General features: G+C 40.3%; 1 protein-coding gene across 1 annotated transcript in view; it reads right to left on the reverse strand.

Moving 5' to 3' along the window:
* The window catches only part of MTR (5-methyltetrahydrofolate-homocysteine methyltransferase), a 138,107-nt gene that overhangs the window by 101,103 nt on the left and 16,968 nt on the right, over positions 1-20,036 (reverse strand). Inside the window, exons 4-6 of the mRNA XM_036756287.1 lie at positions 15,214-15,303; positions 3,356-3,425; positions 1,508-1,600 (exon numbers count right to left, since the gene is read on the reverse strand). Of these exons, the coding sequence (XP_036612182.1) occupies positions 1,508-1,600; positions 3,356-3,425; positions 15,214-15,303 (253 nt within the window). The remainder of the gene's footprint in view (positions 1-1,507; positions 1,601-3,355; positions 3,426-15,213; positions 15,304-20,036) is intronic.

Here is a 20,036-nt window from a genome sequence, read left to right on the forward strand (position 1 = left end):
AAATCCCATCTGTACATAGATTAGGAGTCCCAAAGTACCCCACTCCTGTTGCCAGCCAGCTATAAAGAATATCCTTTAATAAACTGACTTTGACATGCAATCTTGTTCATGGGTTTCCTTTTCCCTTCTCCAGTGTGGACACTTAGGTTACTAAGTCACTCATTTTGTGAGGCATTTGCCAAAAAAGGACTTGAAATAGGTAGAACAAATTTAACAAGTCTCCTCCGTCTTAAATTCCTCAAACTCAAGGAGCCCTCATTATAAATACTGAAGTCAGTGGCTCAAATTTAAGCTAATAATCATCAGACCTGAGACTATACTGGTCCTCTGACCCTAGGTCCAGTTCCTTATTTATCCTTAAAAATTATACGATGGCCTAACAGGTCCTAAATTAGCTAACGGTTTTGTTGTTGTTCAGTCATTTCAGTCATGTCCGACTCTTTGTCACCCTATTTGGGATTTTCTTGGCAAAGATACTGGAGTGATTTGCCATTTTCTTCTCCACCTCGTTTTACGGGTAAGGAAAGGAGGCAAACAGGGTTAAGTGACTTGCCCAGGGTGACACAGCTGCTAAGTGTCTGAGGCCAGATCTGAATTCAGGAGGAGGAGTCTTCCCAACTCCAGGCCCAGATTCTATCCACTGCACCACCTAACTGCCCATAGCTAACATTTATTAAGCCCAAAAGAAAAGGCACCTCAACTCTCATTTCTCTGCAAATGTTTAAGACTATGGGTGTGGAACACTACATATAATGTCAGTTTTTTGATATGTTGATTAATTTTACTGAACTGTTGCTTTTTCCTGTTTTGTTCTTTATCATAAAGGATGACTCTCTGGGAGGGAGAGACAAGAGTAATACACTGGGAAATAAAGATGATTTAAAAGCAAAAGTCATCATCAAAAATGGACTTTTAAAAAGCATTAAGCTTTACAATATATGGTACCTAGATTGACAAAGCAAACAAAAGGCACAGTCCTTGCCCTCAAGAATCTTAAGCTTTAATGGGACAAACAATGCAAATACTTATACACATAAAAGACATGAGAACACGAGTAACTAACTCCAACCACCCAAAGCAGGTTCACTCTGAACCTTCCCCTTTTTCTGTCTTACATCAGTAATAACAACTGGAAAGATGTCGATTTCTTCAGGGCAAAGAGAGAATGAAATTACAAAGACATACAACATGCCAAATGAACAGACTAAGATCCAATTACCATTCCAAGACTGGCCTTAGATGATGAGAAAACTAAAACTAATTGGGGTAGGGAGAAGGTGGCAAAGAACACACAAAAGAGTTATATTCCACTCTTTTGGAAATGGGCCTAAAGATGTTCTTGGAATTAAAAAGGTGAGTGCAGTTATATCTGTCATTAGGGGCTAGCACAATCTGGACAGGGACAAGAAGAAAAAGGGCACAAAAAGAGAAAGAAAATAAATCTCATGCTTAGGAAGGTTCTGTAGCACAACCCAAAAAGCACGCTAAAGAAAAAAAAAATACTCACTAATGTTTCTGTAATCCGGCCTCTCCACAGAAGGGGAAACAGAGAGGGTCTTATTGGTGGGACCCATGGACCCTGCTACAAACCTCTTGATCCCTTTGAAAACAGAAAAAAAAAAAAAGGGGGTGAATTTTCAAGGTGTTCAATCACTCTGGAATCACAACTGCCTGGCTACAAGTTAAGAAAACTTTACCCAGGTCTGAATAAACCTAAGCCATCACTACTATAGGGCTATATTGTTTGGTCATCATATAATCTTAAAGAATCCTTGGTGATTTTAAAATAAATGGTATTTTCTTCTTTGAATTTTTATTTATTTTATTTTTAATTTATGGGATAAAACAAGCATTTCCATAAAACAGTATAATAAAAATAGCACTTTCAGCAAATCAGTCAACATTTATTAAGGACTTAGTATGTGCCAGATACTTGAAATACTTCCCAGTCATCTTCAATCGACAATTATTAAGTACCTACTACGTACCAGATACTGTGCTAAGCACAGAGGATACAAAAGGAGGCAAAAGACAGGCTCTGCGAGCAAGGAGCTCACCAACTAATGGTTAGTACATCTAACAATAACCTCCAAATAACGGTTATCTCTGAAACCTACAAAGCTAGGAAATCAGGAATCAAAGAATGAAAAAAATTTAACAGATTCAGGTTCATCTGAAGGATCCTTTAATTTAATGGGCTCCTTTGATTTCTCCCCGTGCAACATCTTCTCTGATAGCTTTTGGATATTTAGAACATAAGAATCATTTTATTTCATTTCCCCCTAAAAAGAAGTCAAAAGTGTCACATAATTTATCCCTTTCATTAATCCTAACCATTCATTAATTTGGGACTCCAGACTCTGAGACACAATAGAACTAGAAAAGGTGGGTGAATATAACACAGATTTTGACATTTTTGAAAAAAAAAAAAAAAGACACATACACACATACACACACACACACACACACACACACACAAAACCTGTGGTTGCCTTTATCTTTTCTAAAGTTGAACTACACAATGCATACAAAGGAGGAAAAAAAATCTTTTATTTCTCTGTCCTGCAGTTGGATCAATACCCTGAAGACCTGTGAATGTTTGGGCAACCTGCTATACGTTACCACAAACTTTAGCATTATCTTCCTGAAACAGAGTTCCCATAAACTGCCTTGGCTTTCATTAGCATGCTATGCATATTAAACACCTGACATTCCTCCTTTAAAATCTCTCTTATGGTAGCAATCTAACAAATCCGGAGGCTCCAGCTGGCATCTCCTGTTTTTTTCTCTCTTCTTTTCCAATCCCCGCACCCCTACTTCAAGCTGGTACCTAAATGCGTTGGTGGCTGGCAGGGGTTTGCTTGGAGGCACCTCTTCCCAAGTACCAGCACTGCAGTATCTGATTACACACGTCTGTCTACATGCACTGCAGAACCTTCAAGGTCATCTAGCGACACAATGTGAAGGATACCCAAATCATAGCCTCTCTTTATCCAGCCAAGCAAATCACTCTGAGGAGAGGGAGAGGGGGAGGGAGGAGAGAAGGAGGGAGAACACTAGAAAACTGCCAAATAAAACATTCTAATGATAATCTAAATGGGAAGCCGCCATTTTGTCAGTCTGATAATGCCCTTCTAGAAAAGGGGAGGGAAAAAAACCACTCAGTCCTAAACACATAAGGAAGCCAAGGCCCTCATTTTAGAGTTAACATGTAATAGGACTGCAGATGCCAGGTCAAAGTGTCACAGAGAGTTAAAATGAAGAGAAGATAACCAGCTTACAGTCTAGTAAGGAGAAGGAAGACAAAGGGTCCTGGGAGCAGGGAAGGGATGGGGAATGAGAAAGAGTTCCTTACCTGTCTGGGAAGTTACATCATCTGCTACTGTTCTAGCCACTTCTGCAGAACATTTGTTCAGTCGATAAGCCTTAAAAAAAATTGGCAAAGATTATTCTTCCCTGCATTTCTCCCCCAAAGAAAAGAAAAGAAGCAAATGAAGGGAGTATCAGAGCAACATACTGTATTAACTCTAACTCCCAAATAAGACAGCATTATCCCCAATAAAGGGTCAAAGTGAACTTCTATAGGAAGCCTTCCCCAAGCCCTCTTAATTCCAGTGCCTTTTCTCTGTCAGTTATTTCCTATTTATCTTGTATATAGCTCATTTTATAGATATTTGTTTGCATGTTGTCTCCCCCGTTAGAACGTAAGGACCTTGACAGCAGGGCCTATCTTTCGCCTCTTTTTGTTTTGCCAGAACAGTGCCTGGCACATAGCATGTACGCAATAAATGTTTGATTGATAAATAAACTGCTCTAGAAAGAATTGCATACTATTAATAACTATATGAAAGAATATTCTAATTTACTAAAAAGAGAAAACCAAATCAAAACAGCTCTTAAGTTTTACCCAGTAACCAGCAGACTGGCAAAGATGACAAAAGATGAGACTAGTCCACGTTGGAAGGGTTGTAGAAAGATGAGCGTGTTACTGATGGAACTATGAATTGATCCAACCAGTCTGGAAAGCAGTTTGTAATTATGCAAGAAGTAATGAAAATGTCCTTGTATTTTATGGACAGCTGAGGACACAACAGATGGAGCACTGGGCCTGGGATCAGGAAGACTTGAGTTCAAATCTAATCGCAAATACTAGCTATGTGTCCTGGGTAAGTCACTTAACTCTGCTTGCCTCAGTTTCCTCATCTGTAAAAAGAGCTGGAGAAGGAAATGGCAACCCATTCCAGTATCTTTGCCAAGAAAATCCCAAATGTGGTCACAAAGAGTTGAACATGACTAAAAAAGGACTGAACAACAACCAAGTCTATATTGCAGTTAGATCATATCTGCAGTAGTATGTCCAGTTCTAGGAACCACAGTTTACAAAGGAAAGTGATAAGCTAGAGAACATTCAGAGGAAGGTAACCAAGACCTGGCTCACAATCAAAGACAATTTATTTAGTCTCACTTCAAACTACAATACAAGCAGTAAGCATCAGAACAACTCAGTACTGGTTAGAGAACAGTGAAATCCATCAGTGCAACAGACTAGGTATGTAACATACAGACCAGATACACAATATACCTAGTTTTCAATAAACTCAAAGGCCCTAACTACAGACAAGGACATGTTATTCAACAAAATTTCTGAGAAAACTAGAAAGCAGTCTAGCAGAAACTGGGCTTAGGCCAAAGTTCACACAATATACTAAGATAAGTTCTAGGAGCAATGAGGTGGCACAGTAGATAGAGCACTAGTCCTGGAGTCAGGAGGACCTGAGTGCAAATCCAACCTCAGACACTTACTAGCTGTGCGACCCTGGGCAAGTCACTTAACAAACTAGACTGACTCAAATGAAAAAAAAAGATAAGTTCTAAACAGACACATGAATTACTGCATTTTCCCCACGTATAAGACACTGCCATGTAAAAGACGCACCCTAATTTTGGGACCCAAAATTTGAAAAAAAAAAATTACATAAAGTTATTGAACTCAAGTTTTATTCATCATAAAATTCATACAATAATATTCAATATACAATGAAATTCAAGGACCTTCTGCTCATAGCTTTCAGGTATCTTTTGGTCAAGTCTGATGCATGTACACATGCTTAGTCCATTATGTTTCATGAACCTGAAGCACCAATTGTGTCCTTCTTTGAAATCAGTAACTTCTTTTTCATCAGCAATTCTTCTTGCCTCATGCTGAACCATCTTTGTGGACACAGGAATTCCAACTGCCCTTTGCTCTTCAATCCATATCTTCAATTCTCTCTCTAAATCAGGCCATTTTGCTGACTTGCCTCTCATGGCCTTCTTCTGGAGTTTTCAGTGGGGTTTCTTCTTCCCGTAGCCAGTCTCGGACTGTTTTCTCAGTTGGAGGAGGACCAAACTTACGTTCTGCAGCACAATTTCCATTCACTTTTGCAAACTGGATCACTTTTAACTTGAATTCAGCACTGTATGAAAATCTTTTCTGAGCCATTTCTGAGCAGAATGTGGCAAAACGTAACCTAATATACCGGTAACAAATGCGAAACAATGAGCGCAGACAACAAGCGTGAAAAAGCGGGACATGCAAGTAAAAAAATCTACAACCACTGGATAAGACGCATCCAGTTTTTATACCCCAAATTTTTCGGAAAAGGGTGCATCATACATGGGGAAATACAGGTAGATTTAAAGGTCACAAACAAAAAGTGATAAAAAAAAAAAAGAACAAAGAAGGAAATACTTATGAATGAAGAAAGAATTTTTTCTCCAGTTAACTATTTTTCTTCTAATTTTAACTTCATTAGTTTTATCTATGCAAAAATTTTCCTATTTTATGTAATCAAAACTTCTAAGAACTTCTAAGAACCTCTCTATCCCTTGTTTGATCACTAACTCTTCCCCTACCCATAAATGCAACTGGTATTATTTCCTTCCTTGCTCCTCTAATTTGGTGGAGCTATAAATACAACCATTCTGGAAAGCAATTTGGAACCATTCCCCAAAAGTTACTAATTTTTAAAAAAGAAAAGACATTTCTGGAAGAAACATGACATCTCTGTTCAAGTACCTGAAGAAGCATCATGTGGAAGAGAAATTAGATGTGATCTGATCTTCCATAAGGGGCAGAAATGGGTACAATGGATAGAAGCTGCAGAAATGCAAATTTAGGTTTGATGTAAGGAAAAATTTCTCCAACAAGCAGGTCACCCAAAAGCACAAGGGGCTACTTTGGAATTTAATGATTCTTCCTCGTTGGAAGTCTTTAAGCAAAAGCTGAATGACCATATGTTGAGTATGATACCATAAGGATAACTCTGGGGAGCACTGCACCTTGGACTAGATAGATGGCTTCTGAGATCCCTTCCAACTCTGTCTGAGTCAGCTGATAAACAAACATTCTTTTAAAAGGGAACTCACTAGTCTTAACTCTGTAAGTTCTCTCTGTATCTGTCACGGTCAAGGAATGTGATATTCTGGTTGATAGAGAATTGACATTTAGGCTACACGGTGGAAATGTATAGACCTGGGCTGCAAGCTGGTGACCCGAGTTCCTTCACTAACTGCGTGACTTTAGTCAAGTCCATTGACTGCTCTGGGACTCAATTTCTCCTGTCAAGTTGAGAAATAGACTATATAATCTCTAAATTTCCTTACAGCTCTAACATTCTGTCACCTGGTCCATGGGATATTTGCACTACCAAATATACTTTAAGTAGAGTTTAAATTGGATGACATCTAAAACCTATAGCAAAGACTCTATAGAATTGATATTCTAATTCTTTGAAAATTATAGGACCATAAAATGGACTAACAAAACTATACTGAACATAATTTTAAACATGTGATGACCCAGAAAGAGCTTTGGAATGCTTCACTGTCATCATCCTAAGCATTAATTATCACTGTACAAGCAAAAAGCTTCTTTCACAGAGATTTTCAGTAGACAGAATGTCAGATAAACCAATTTTTAACATGCATTTCATTTTTAACTCAATAAACAAGGCATGAATACGGGAGTCTTTTAAAACATCTCTATTCCAAGAGAGGAATAAGGAATGCCAAAGCATTGTTGTCTCTGCTTTCAGTTGGTAATGCAAATTTTCTAAAAGAGAAAAGCACTAAGGTATGCACCACACATTCTCACCAGAGCATCTTGTAAAAGTGGAAGCACTGAAGCACTAAGTTGCTTAAAAGAAATCATGTCAGCCTCCAGATACTAAAGATAGCTCACAAACCCCAGCACACACAGTGCCTATCACATAATAGGCATCCCTTTCATCTTATTATCACTTGCCCATAAAGGAAGCCCACTGAAAATTAATGGGTACAAAGTAATTAGAACCAAGAGAACAATATCCCCATGACCACAACAATACACAGGAAAACAATGCAAAAAGAAATCAGAACTTAGTTCTATGCAACGACCTGTCCTGACTCCAAAGTGCTGATGAAGCATACCTTCTTCCTCTAAGCAGGGGGTGCTGGATTTGAAACAGAGATGTTGTAAGCCATGATCACATGTAGTTTGTTTTGCTTAAAGATACTTCTTTGTTATAAAGGAAGGTTCTAACAAGAGCAGACAAAGTTATTGGGAAGTGAGACTACTATTTTAAAAAACAAACATCACTTTTTCAAATAACACAGAACTGGAAACAAAGCATTTGCCCTTCAATTTAGAGATGTCTAAACAAATTGTGATTATATGAATGGAATGGAATATCACTGTACTATGTGACAAAAGATGATGATAAAGAATATAGAGAAGTATAGGAAGAATTCTATAAACTGATGCAAACTGAGGTAATCAAAACTAAGAAAACACTATAGACAATGACCATAATGAAATAAATTGGAAAAACAAAAACAAAACTCACGACACTGAGCACTGTGGAATTATCATGGTCAAGTTTGAACATGGAAAAGGAGAAACATACCTACCTCCCTACTATTCAGAGGTGAAAGACTATGAGTGTGGAATACTAAATACATTGTCAGGTTCAGTTGATGTGTTGGTTAGTTTGCTAAACTGTTTTGCCACCTTTCTCTCATTCTTTGTTACAAGGGATAATACTGAGGAGAGGCAAGACAAGATAGAAGAGCAGCAAGAAAAACATATGGCCAAATTCCTCCAAACCTTCCCAGTGCTTCCAAATGTATCTAAAAGAAATTTAACAGATGGAATTCTGGTCATGACATCCAAGAGAAAAAAAAGACAAGGAATCATTTTTCCAGGCCAGTTGGCATAGGGAGACAGAGAGAGAGAGGTCTGCAGGCACTAGAGACAGGGTTGAACTAGGAACAGCTGCATGGAGCACTCAACTCAGACAGCAAAAGGTTCCAAATCCAGCAACAAGGAGTACACCCTGGAGAGGGTACAGGAATAAATACCAACTAGCAGCTCTGCTGCTTACTATCTCGTTCTTAGTCATAACTCCAGGATAGACCGAAAAGGCAATCTGGGCCTACGCTGGCTTTCCAGGGTGAAAGACAGTCTTGGACCCTAGGATGTATACCAAGCAGTTCAGAAATAAGCAACGGCTGTATGGTTCTGACCTCATAAACAAGGCAGGGTCCCAGTTCTAGGCTCCAACACAGTCTGAAATCTACAGGGGAATAACCAGGGCAGGAAATTTCAAACTGAAGGTGTAAATTTTGTCACCCTGCACCTGCAGAGCTGTCAAGTGGGCTAATAGTAACTGAATCTAGCAGGAGTTCACTAGAACTCCAAACAGGGCAAGCCCATAGATGTATTACTCAGAGGTAAATCCAGGGTCAAGAACTTAAAGAGCTTGGATCAGGAAAGTAGAAATTAGCCTATGCCCTAGGTCTTAGGGCCTAGGAAGAATCCACTTTAGGACAACTGAAAGCCTGAGCTGTCCCTGAGATTCTAGAATAATGCAACAGAAAGCAGCAGCAAGACCGGTCCAGAAATTCCCTCTAGAAGCACACAGAGCCCAGCTCTAAGTATAACTATAAAAAGTCAGGAAGTAGGCTGGGAGAATGAGCAAACAAACAAAAAAAGATTACCACAATAAAAAAATTTCATGACAGGACCCTCAAGGTAGAAGCTCAAAAGAAGGCAATGACTCTAAAACATCTAAAAGCAATGCCTCAAAGAAAAATGCCTTGGTTCTTCAACTAGAATTCCTAGAAGAGTTTTAAAATATCTGTCAATAAAATGAGAAAGCTAGGGTAAAAATTTGGGAAAAAAAAAATGAGAGCAATGGAGAAAAGAACTGGTAAGGAAATTAGCAGCTTGTCACAAGATATACAAAACCTTAACCAAGCAATAAATTCCCTGAAAACCAGAACAGACCAAATAGAAGATGATAACCCCATGAAACCAGAAGAAATACTAAAACAAAATCAAAAGAAAAAAAGGTATCTCATAGCAAAAATAACTAAACTGGAAAAGAGACTGAAGGGATGGAACTTAACAATCACTACCTGAGAGCGTGTAACCAGAATGGCCTTTGTTTTCTTTGAATGACTCAGTTTACCTCATTGAGCTTCCCTGGACGCTGGGGCTTGCTCTTCCGGGGCAGGACCAGAACTTCCTGTGTGATGAGTCATGGGGCTGGCTGAGGGGAGGTGTTAACGGCTATGCTAGGGGGAGGGGCCAACTCAAGAACCAATCAGCCCTGGTCATTCGGGCGGAGCTTGATGATGTCAAAAACCCTATAAGAGGGGAGAGGACAGCTTGAAGATTCTTCTTTTCCTTTTTCGGTTGGAGCCAGCGACAGTTACATCGTCAGTTACAGCGACCGTTACATCGTCAGTTTCAGTTGCAGCTTCAGTTACAGACACAGACACAGCTGAAGCAGGAGCTGCCAGTAGCAGAGCTGACCTACGGGAGGAAGCTGAACAAAGACTTCAGGCCAGTGGGTAATCTTATTACCATAGAGGGGGAAACATGATTTTGCTTTACGCAATCATGCTTCTCTGTAGCCTCCTGGTTACTCTTTCAAGGCGTACTTATTGGGCCTGGAAGCTTTTGATCAACATATCAAAATGGGGCTTCTGGTTCATGGGTTGGTTACTGTGGAGCCTAAATAAATGTTTTGATTCTTCTGCCTTCTACTTTGAGAGTTTCTTATATCCGGCGGTTCCGAACCTTTCAGACATGTTTATGATCCTCTTTGAGATTATAAACTCTGCCCTCTTATTACATTTGGCGTCACGAACAGGATCGCTAGGTATAAGATCTCTATTTAGAAGCAGAACAATTTCAGAGGAAGAGATGAATATCCCAGGATGGGAGGATCCATTTTATTCCTCCCTAGCAAAAGAATTGGCTAAAAAAGCTGGACCCTGTGAAAACTGGGAACCAAGGCTACGGAGAGGAGATCCTAGGGATTTGGAAAAGTGTTTACGAGAAGTTGGGATTCAGTCAGGGGCATCACTATCTAGGCAAAGCTGGATAGTGTTATCAGCCTACCGGCTAGTATACGAAAGATTGAGATTAAGTGAAAGACATGGGGGCACTCCTACCCCACAGGAAGAAGGGGAATCTCAGATAGCAGAAGACCAAACTGACTCAAATGAGAACTTTTCTATTAATGTGGCTAAGAGCAACAGGAGACCAAAAAAGCCCAGAGTGCATTTCAACCCAGCCCAGAAAGAGCCTGACTGCCTGCTTCGTCCTAGCCATGGTGGCAGAGGAAGTGAGTGGGGAGAGAATGAGACAATGTTAGGGGCTGAGGCACAAAACACTACTGGGGTTCAGGATGTGCCTCACACAGAGAATAGGAGATGGTTAAATGATCAGACAAGGGCTCGACCCATACAAAGGAGGAAGACAGAAACCCGAGGTGAAGATTCAGTTACAAGGGAAATTCAGGAAGATTTCTCACCACAAGAGGTCACAGATATTTTGAGTAGATTCAGCCAAAGAATAGGAGAACCATTGATATCTTGGATGGTAAGACTCAGTGATCAAGGGGCCGGTGGAATATCAGTAGATGGGACAGACTGCATGAGATTCATAGGTATCAGCCATGATCCTCTAGTTCAACAAGCTTTTAGGGAACATCATCAGCAAGGAGATGGTGATAGCAGGACTACTCTGTTGGCATTAGCCGCTGTGGGATGCAATAAGAGATATGCTACTGATTCTATGTGGCCCACTGAGCACAGACCCTGGTATTCACTTAGAGATTGTATCATGAGACTAAAGGAGGAGGTAATGAAGACTGCCATTATGACAGGAACTGCAGACAAATATTACAATGATTCAATGGAACTGCCTCATAGGAATTTAATAATTAAGACAGCTCCCCCTGCTTATAAACAACTAATTTTGAATTTATTACTTGGAGAAGTAGGGGGCCGTCTTACAACAGTGATAAATAAGATTTTACAGTTACATGACTTAGGTGACTGGGGAGGGGATAGATCTCCTCGAGAGAGAAGGGTGAATAACCAGCAAACTTGGCGCCAAAGGAGAGTAACAAGGAAAGAAATGTTTACTGCTTTATTGAGAGCAGGAGTAGGTTTTGAAATGATAGATGGAATTCCAACCAATGAATTATACAGAATGTATAGAGGACTTGATAACACGAGAAATAGGGAAATAAGAACTGCTCCTGCAAGCCTACAAGCCACTCAGACTGAAGGTGACCTTGTGTGATTAACGGATGAAAACTTGTACATTTGGGGAAAGGCTGGGAGGACAATCTTAGTCTATATCTAGGGTGGGATCCTCTTGGCTTCCTCATTATGTTCCTTTTGAAAAGAAACATTTCCCACCTGAGTTTGGCTCTGATGTTGGATCTTTGCATAACTGAAATCTCAACCAAACTTGAGATGATTTTATTTGAAGAATTATAGTCCATACTTGTCTATTCTTTCTGTCCTTTGTTTTGGCTAACCTTGTTGCTAGCTTTGTTTCCTTCAGGCTTAAGCACCCTGCACTTTCCGGTGACTGCCTAAGCATGTAGCATTCTTGGAATTCCTGCCAGCTCGTTAAAGAAATGACCTCTGGAATGGGACTTTTTGGGGGCAGGGCCATCTCTACATCCAATTTCAGCATGAAGAAGCTATGGAAAATGAGACCTTCACCCCTCACCCCAAGATCTTGAGCCCCAATCGTTCAAGGGGGGTGGAAATGATGATAGTGTTCTGTTTACTTATTTTGTGTTATCCTTGCTGTGTTGTTTTATTGTTATGATATTATTGATCCTATGTAATGGATACAAGGATTTAGGGGTGGACATTTGAATTATTAATAATTATTTTGGGGATGATTGATTGAAGAGATTATTTTGCTGGGATCTAGGGGTGGATCGCATTTGAATCGTTAACCAATGTTTGGGAATGTCACTGAATGATATGTTTTGCTTTATAATGAATGATATGTTTTAGTTTCCTTTGTAATTGGATCACAATGTATGTTCTAGGATACATGGCTGATTAGATTATGTATCCTATAACAAGGGGTGGAGTGTAACCAGAATGGCCTTTGTTTTCTTTGAATGACTCAGTTTACCTCATTGAGCTTCCCTGGACGCTGGGGCTTGCTCTTCCGGGGCAGGACCAGAACTTCCTGTGTGATGAGTCATGGGGCTGGCTGAGGGGAGGTGTTAACGGCTATGCTAGGGGGAGGGGCCAACTCAAGAACCAATCAGCCCTGGTCATTCGGGCGGAGCTTGATGATGTCAAAAACCCTATAAGAGGGGAGAGGACAGCTTGAAGATTCTTCTTTTCCTTTTTCGGTTGGAGCCAGCGACAGTTACATCATCAGTTACAGCGACCGTTACATCGTCAGTTTCAGTTGCAGCTTCAGTTACAGACACAGACACAGCTGAAGCAGGAGCTGCCAGTAGCAGAGCTGACCTACGGGAGGAAGCTGAACAAAGACTTCAGGCCAGTGGGTAATCTTATTACCATAGAGGGGGAAACATGATTTTGCTTTACGCAATCATGCTTCTCTGTAGCCTCCTGGTTACTCTTTCAAGGCGTACTTATTGGGCCTGGAAGCTTTTGATCAACATATCAAAATGGGGCTTCTGGTTCATGGGTTGGTTACTGTGGAGCCTAAATAAATGTTTTGATTCTTCTGCCTTCTACTTTGAGAGTTTCTTATATCCGGCGGTTCCGAACCTTTCAGACATGTTTATGATCCTCTTTGAGATTATAAACTCTGCCCTCTTATTACAGAGCCACGACCAAAAAAAGGGCCTAGACCTCACACTTCAAGAAATCTTCAAAGAAAACTGCTCCTATTTCTTAAAACCAGCAGGCAAAGTATAAATAGAAAGAATCTACCTGTCATCTCTTGAAAGAAACCACCAAATGAAAACTTACAGGAACATGCTAGTCAAAATCCAGAGCTTCCTAATCAAAGAAAAATAGTACAAACAGCCAAAAAAGAAAGAATTCAAGTAGCAAGAAGTCAGGATCACACACAAGTTAGCAGTCACCATTACAAAGGAACAAAAAACTTGGAATACAACATTCCAAAAGGCAAAGGATAAAGGCTTGCAATCAAGAATGACGACCAGCAAAACTGAGTAAAATGAATCAACCTTACAATAATTAAAAAGTTAATGTTACAAAATAATAGGAGTAAAGTAGCACAAAGAATAAAAGAATGGTCAAAGCAGTAGCAAGGCTAATAAGAGAAGTCTTCCTGGCAAAGATTTCTGACCTATGGCAGACATCTGGACAAGATGGCATTTGGACATGAATCTTTTGGGACTGTCATCTGTAATAACACGTAGAAGAGACAATCTTTACCCTTAAATTATTACTTAGCCAAACACTAAAAGGAGAAAAAAAGGACCTCTAAACCAACAAAGGACTTCAAGCATTTCTGATGAAAAGATCAGAGCCACATTAAAACTTTGAAGTATAATCACAGGAGTCAACAGAAATACAAGAAGGTAAATACAAATGAACAATCCTAAGGGACAAAAAAGGATAAACTGCTTATATTCTAATACTAGGAGATGATATATCTGTCCCCTCAGAACTCTATCACCACCAGGAATCACAGGAGGACTCGAACTAAACAGAGGGCCTGGAAGTGGTTCTGTTATGTTTTGATGATCTTAAAAGAAGAATGGAAAGGGAGGGAAAGAAGAATATTGTACATCGGTGGGAAGGAAGGGAGAGGAAGAACGGGGAAAATTATCCCATATAATCAAGTGCACAAATCTAAGTCCATACAAATGAGAAGGGAGAAGTGGGGGAAGTGGTAGATATTTGAACTTCACTCTCATCTGAACTAATCAGAAGAGAAAAATATACACACATACACACACACACACACACACACACACACACACACACACAGAGCTGGGTACAGAAATGCATTTCATTCAACAGAGAAAGAGAAGGAAAAGGGGGAAAAGTAGTGAGAGGTAAAAGAGAAAGGGTAGGTTAAAGGAGGGAAAAAATCAAAGCCAAACAAACTCTAAGGATGTACAAAAACATTTCTAGCTACTCTGTTCGTTGGTGACAAAAAACTGGAAAGTAAAGGAGTGTCCATTAATTGGGGAATGGTTGAACTATTTCAGATAGATGTATAAGATGGAATACTATTATGCTGTAAGAAATGATGAAGTACCTTATTTCCGGGAAACGTGGGAAGACTTGTAGGAACTGATGAATAATGAAATAAGCAGAACCAAGAGAATACCGTATACATTAACAATATTATAAACATAATTTTGAAAGATTTAGTAACTCTAAGACCTTGAATGACTTGGTAACCAATCCTGATTCCACAAGACTCATGATAAAACACATGCAATTCACCTCCTGGTAAAACTGGGTTGGATTCAGAGTGCAGAATAAGACGTACTTTTTGAACACAGCCAACACAAGAATTTGTTTTGCTTGACTCTGCATGTTTGTGATGGGGTTTTTGTTTTTTTCTTTCTTTCTCAATGAAGGGGGAAGGTGGGAAGGAAATAAGGAAGATTTCTGTTTATTAAAAAAAGAAAAATTTAATGAAAAAAGATTTTTAAACAATTGTTTTCTGGGAAGCAGACAGGGAGATATATTTGGAAATCAAAGTAATATAAAGGAGATATATTTGGAAATCAAGGTGATATAAAAGCAAAAGATAAGAATTTTTAAAAACTTAATGTAGTAATAAACCTCAAAAAAAAAAAAGAAAATGAATGAGTTGCCATGTACCAAATCAGAAGAGAGACAATTAGTAGTGTGCCATAACTTGGTGAGCTTCTCAGCTAAGAAGTAACACAAAATTCTTACCAAGTGTTCAAGGCCATAGTCAGCCTGGGCAATCCTGGTGCTGCTAAAAGTATTTGTTTCAATAATATCCGCTCCAGCCATCAAGTACTCCTGCAAGAAAGAAACGACAACAATGGCAACATTATCAAGTATTTATCGATCGATCTCTAACCAACTCTGGAGGAAGTGTTGTGTGCAAGTGCCCCGTGCTAGGAGGCACTGGGAGTACAAAGAAGCATTGACACAGGCCCTTTCCTCAAACAGCTGGTGAGACAAGAAACATGCAAGTAGAGCGTCTAAACTACAACGAAAAAATGCTGTTACAAGACGTAATGGTGCCTCTGGGTGAGGAACACAGCAACCAGGACACTAGGAGAGAGAGGCTGGGGAAGAAGGGAGGCGTCCCCCAAAATGCCTGACCCATACGAATCTTTAACATGGATCTTGGGCATGGATCTTCTCACAGATCTGCCACAAAAACACGGAGAAGAGACCCTGTCTACCCTTCAGTTATTACTTAGCCAGACACAACTGGAGAACTTAGAGCAAGAGAAGGGACACCAGCATTAACCCTTGTAAACAACACAGAGGAAAAGCAACTGCGGACTGGAAATTACCATCACTACACTGCCACCAGTCATCAGCAGTCCAGCCCCTGCTCATATACACACTGGTCATCCAGTCTTGCAATTCAGAAAAGGTAAGAGCAACACTTAAAGCATCCCCACAAAGTCATCAATGGCTCGTCATCATCATGCCAATAATAACAATAACCATGTTGTGCTTTAAGGTCTGCAAAGCTCCTCACAAATAGCATCTCATCTGATCTTCACAACAGCCCTGTGAGACAGACACTATTATCATCCCCATTTTACAGATGAGGAAACTGAGATTTAGTCACTTGGGACAAAAAGGCAGTATGAGTCAGAGGCGATACTTGAACCCATGTCTTTGTGACTCCAAATACACTATGCCATGCTGCCTCTGCCCTTACAGTTTCTATCTAAAATGCCCCACAGTTTATAAAGTACTTTCCTCACATCAACCCAATCCAAAGACAGTGGCCTTTATTTACTACCTGCCTTACTAATGTGCCTCTAAGATGGCCTACCTGCCCATCAACTCCTCAAGAGCACTGAGCATAAAGTGGAAGAGGGGTGAGATTCCACTCCCCGATCACAGTCTACACACCTACACACACATACAAACACACACACTCTGCAATAGCCCACTCGGGCTATACCTCTGATAAGACTACATCTATAATAGAACATTAAATGTGAAAGCTAGAAGAAAAAAAACAAGTTTTTGGTTTTTTTTAATAGATGGGAAAACTGAGATTCTGAACAGTTAAGTGATGTTTCCTCAGTGATGCAATTCATGAGCATCAGAGCTAGGAGGAGAACTCTCCGGTTTCCTGATTCCAAGCCCCATGCAGCTTGTCCTCTGCTAAGCTGCTGTTTCTCAATCTTGAACAATACAACTTTCTTTACAACCTGTTATAATCCCATCATCCTTTTCTGAAATCTTGGGAAACACTCTGTTCGTCTTCATGGTATTCTGGAGACTGGCCATGACTAAGTCATTCAAGCTTGTCAGTCATCCAAAAGCAACATTACAAGGGAATAAAGCTCACTGTTTATTTTACTTTATTTGCTCTTTAGCTCAGGGTATCCCTGAGAGAGTTCCAGGAGCCACCAGTGTCTCATCTCCAGGCAAGTACCTTCTGCAATTGGCTAATCCCATTCATTAATCTTCTTAGCTGCCATTTCAAAGGTTGATGTGTTCTGACACTAACTCAGATTCTGGAGCTGAACCCTCAATGTTCACATTTACTACGTGCCAGACACTATGCTAAGTGCTGGGAGGCATATGAGGGAAGGTAAAAGAGCTCCCACTAGAATAAAGGCAAGGACATGTCAAGAACTAGGTATAGACAAGTCAAGGAGAAATTTCAGAGGGAAAAGCACCAACAGCCAAGGGAACTAGGGAAGGCCTCTGCAAAAGGTAGGATATGAGCCAAGTGTGAAAGTAAGCCAGGGAACCTAAGAGGCAGAGGTGGGGAGGAGGGAGAGCATTCCAGGGATGGGGGCACAGCCAGTGCAAAGACAGAGAGATGAAATGTCATATGGAAGGAACAGCAAGTAAGCCAGCATAGCCAGAGCCTGTAGTGCATGGATGGGGAGTAAAATGAAAGGAGACTGGAAAGGTAGGAAGGGGCCTAGGCTATCACAAAGAGCTTGAAATGCCAGGATTTGATATCTGATCCTAGAGGCCACAGCAGTCACTGGAGCTTACTAAGTTGGGAACAGAGAGGAGGGGTTACATCAACAGACCTACAATGTATATAATAAAGCACTTTTAAAAGCATTATGGTTTTTTTTTCATTCTCTGCAACAAGGAGTGTCCCTCTGGAGAGAGGAAAGGGTGGGGATAATTTGGAAACTAAAATAATCAAAAATGTTTAAGATAATATTTTAAGCATTATTTTTAAAAAGCAGAATGCTACTCTTATGGGGATGCCAAAATTACTGATCTCCTTCAATTCTGTTCAATGCAGGAGGGTTCTTTTGACTCCTGTAGGCCTTGCTGTTCATGCCCATTAGACCACAAAAGCCAAAAGGAAATAATGCCACGGGCGCTGACTGAAGCTGTAGCCTACAAATGCCTGGGGCTTTGTGCCTTCTAAGGGGGCACCGGACAAGCTCAGCACATGACGTAAGATACGTCACTGGGGTCCCTGAGGCTCAGAGCTTCATGAAGCTAGCTTTCATCCTAACACTCAAGCAGCTGTCTCACCGATGTGCGCCACTGGTCAGACTGGTCAAGAGATTCTGGGTACATACCCAGAATGTAATCCATCCCATCACCACTTCTAAGGGGCAGGGAAAAAACTCAAACCAACCAACCTCAAATTCAAGTCAATAAATATCAAGGACCTATTAAATGCAAGTCCCTAGGCCAGGTGCTAGGGATACGTGCCAGGTACAGTCTTACCAATGAAGACTATGCTCAGTCCCCTCATGTATGCATTCAGAACACACCTTGCTGAAGGATTAAACTCAACAGTTCGACAATCCACACCCACCACATACTAGATAACTGAATGTGTAGGCAGCTAGACAGCATGGCAGATAGAGGATTAGACCTGGAGTCCTCTTCTGTTGCAGAGATATTGGGGTGGGGTGCAATTAGACTGGTCATTTGCTAAGTTCAAATCCTGCCTCAGGCAATTACTAGCTGTGTGATGCCAGGCACGTCATTTAACTTTTCAGCTTCAGTTTTCTCATCTAGAAAAGGGGATAATTTTAGTAGCTACCACACAGAGTTGTTGCAAAGATAAAAACTAACATATGTAAAGCACTCAGAAACCCACATAAATGGTGGTAGTTGTGTTAACTACAGACTCTAGTCCATCCCCTAACTTCCAAGACACATTTTTTGGAGAAGGCACTAGTTTTTATCCTCATTTGTTGTTTTTTAACTCGTTCTCTCCTCTTTGCATGCTGTGCTTTGGGAGTGTACACACTTCTTACGATGAAAATGTTAAGCCTGATTTTTTTGTGATGAGGAAATAGCTAAAACTCCAGATTTAAAGAAAATAACTATCCAGGAATCCAAATCAGACAATCCTTTTTAAAACTGCTCACTACTGAAATCTGGCTCACATTCACTACTAGGAGACAGAACCCAAAGAGACTTTGCCCATGAAACATTATTTCAGTCCAACATACCGTTGCCTTCATGTTAATCTCCCCTACAATCTTGCTTGTGGGAAATTATCTAGCATGAGAAAACACAACTGAAGATCATGTCACCAATAACAAGAGAAGTCTGTATCTCATCCTTCAAAAGGGATAAGGCAAACTGGAGACTTTAACGTAACAAACAGACCCTGCCACCCCACACAACTGGAATGCACTCCCCTCCTCCTTCCCTCCACCATCTTCGCAAAGCCTTTCCTGATCTCCCCATCTGCTGGTGCCCTTCCTCCTAGCACATAAGCCCCTTCCTTTATTTAACTACTTTGTACATATCTGTATTCATTCACTATATTTACACTGCATATATTTTTACATGCGCTTGTTGTATCTCCCACTAGAATATGAGCTCCTTGAGGACAGACATTATTCAATCCCCTGTACATGTATCTCCAGTGTTTAGCACACTCAGAGTCCTAGCAGGGACACAGCAAATATTAGTTGATTGATTATAGACTGGAGGGCCACCAGATCAGTGCTGTCAAACTCAGATGAGAGGCCACTGATCCGCACATAAGGATCCCTGCAGGTCACATGGTGACTTAGTTTTAAAATGGAATGTCATCTATATTTTATTATATTTTTATTTCTTTGATTAACTATTTCCCAATTACATCTTAATCTAGTTTGGGAGTATGGTCCATGGGTCACATGCTTGACACCTCGGCTCTCAAAGCTAAAAATGATTTATTTCTAAGAGGTAATGGATAAGGTCATGTTTACATTTCATTGACACTAGCTACCTATAATGTACATAATAAGAGGCAGGATGGCACAATAGATAAGAACTTAACTAGGCATCAGGAAAACCTGAATTCAAGCTCTGCCCCTGACAAATACTACTTGTGTGACCACTGGCAAGTCACATATTTTTTTCAATGCTACCAGGCAATTCTCTGAGACTATTATAATCTGCAGAGCAAGTACATATCTGTACTGGTAAAAGAATAAGCATTTAAAAGGAATAAACTTTTATTAAGCACCTACTATAGGCTGGGTACTATGCTAAGTGCTTTACAAATATTCTCATTTGAACCTCACAACAGCTCCATGAGGTAGGTAATACCTGTATTCCTATTTTGC

Source organism: Trichosurus vulpecula, chromosome 4 (genome assembly GCF_011100635.1).
Source record: "Trichosurus vulpecula isolate mTriVul1 chromosome 4, mTriVul1.pri, whole genome shotgun sequence".
NCBI classification, from domain to species: domain Eukaryota; kingdom Metazoa; phylum Chordata; class Mammalia; order Diprotodontia; family Phalangeridae; genus Trichosurus; species Trichosurus vulpecula.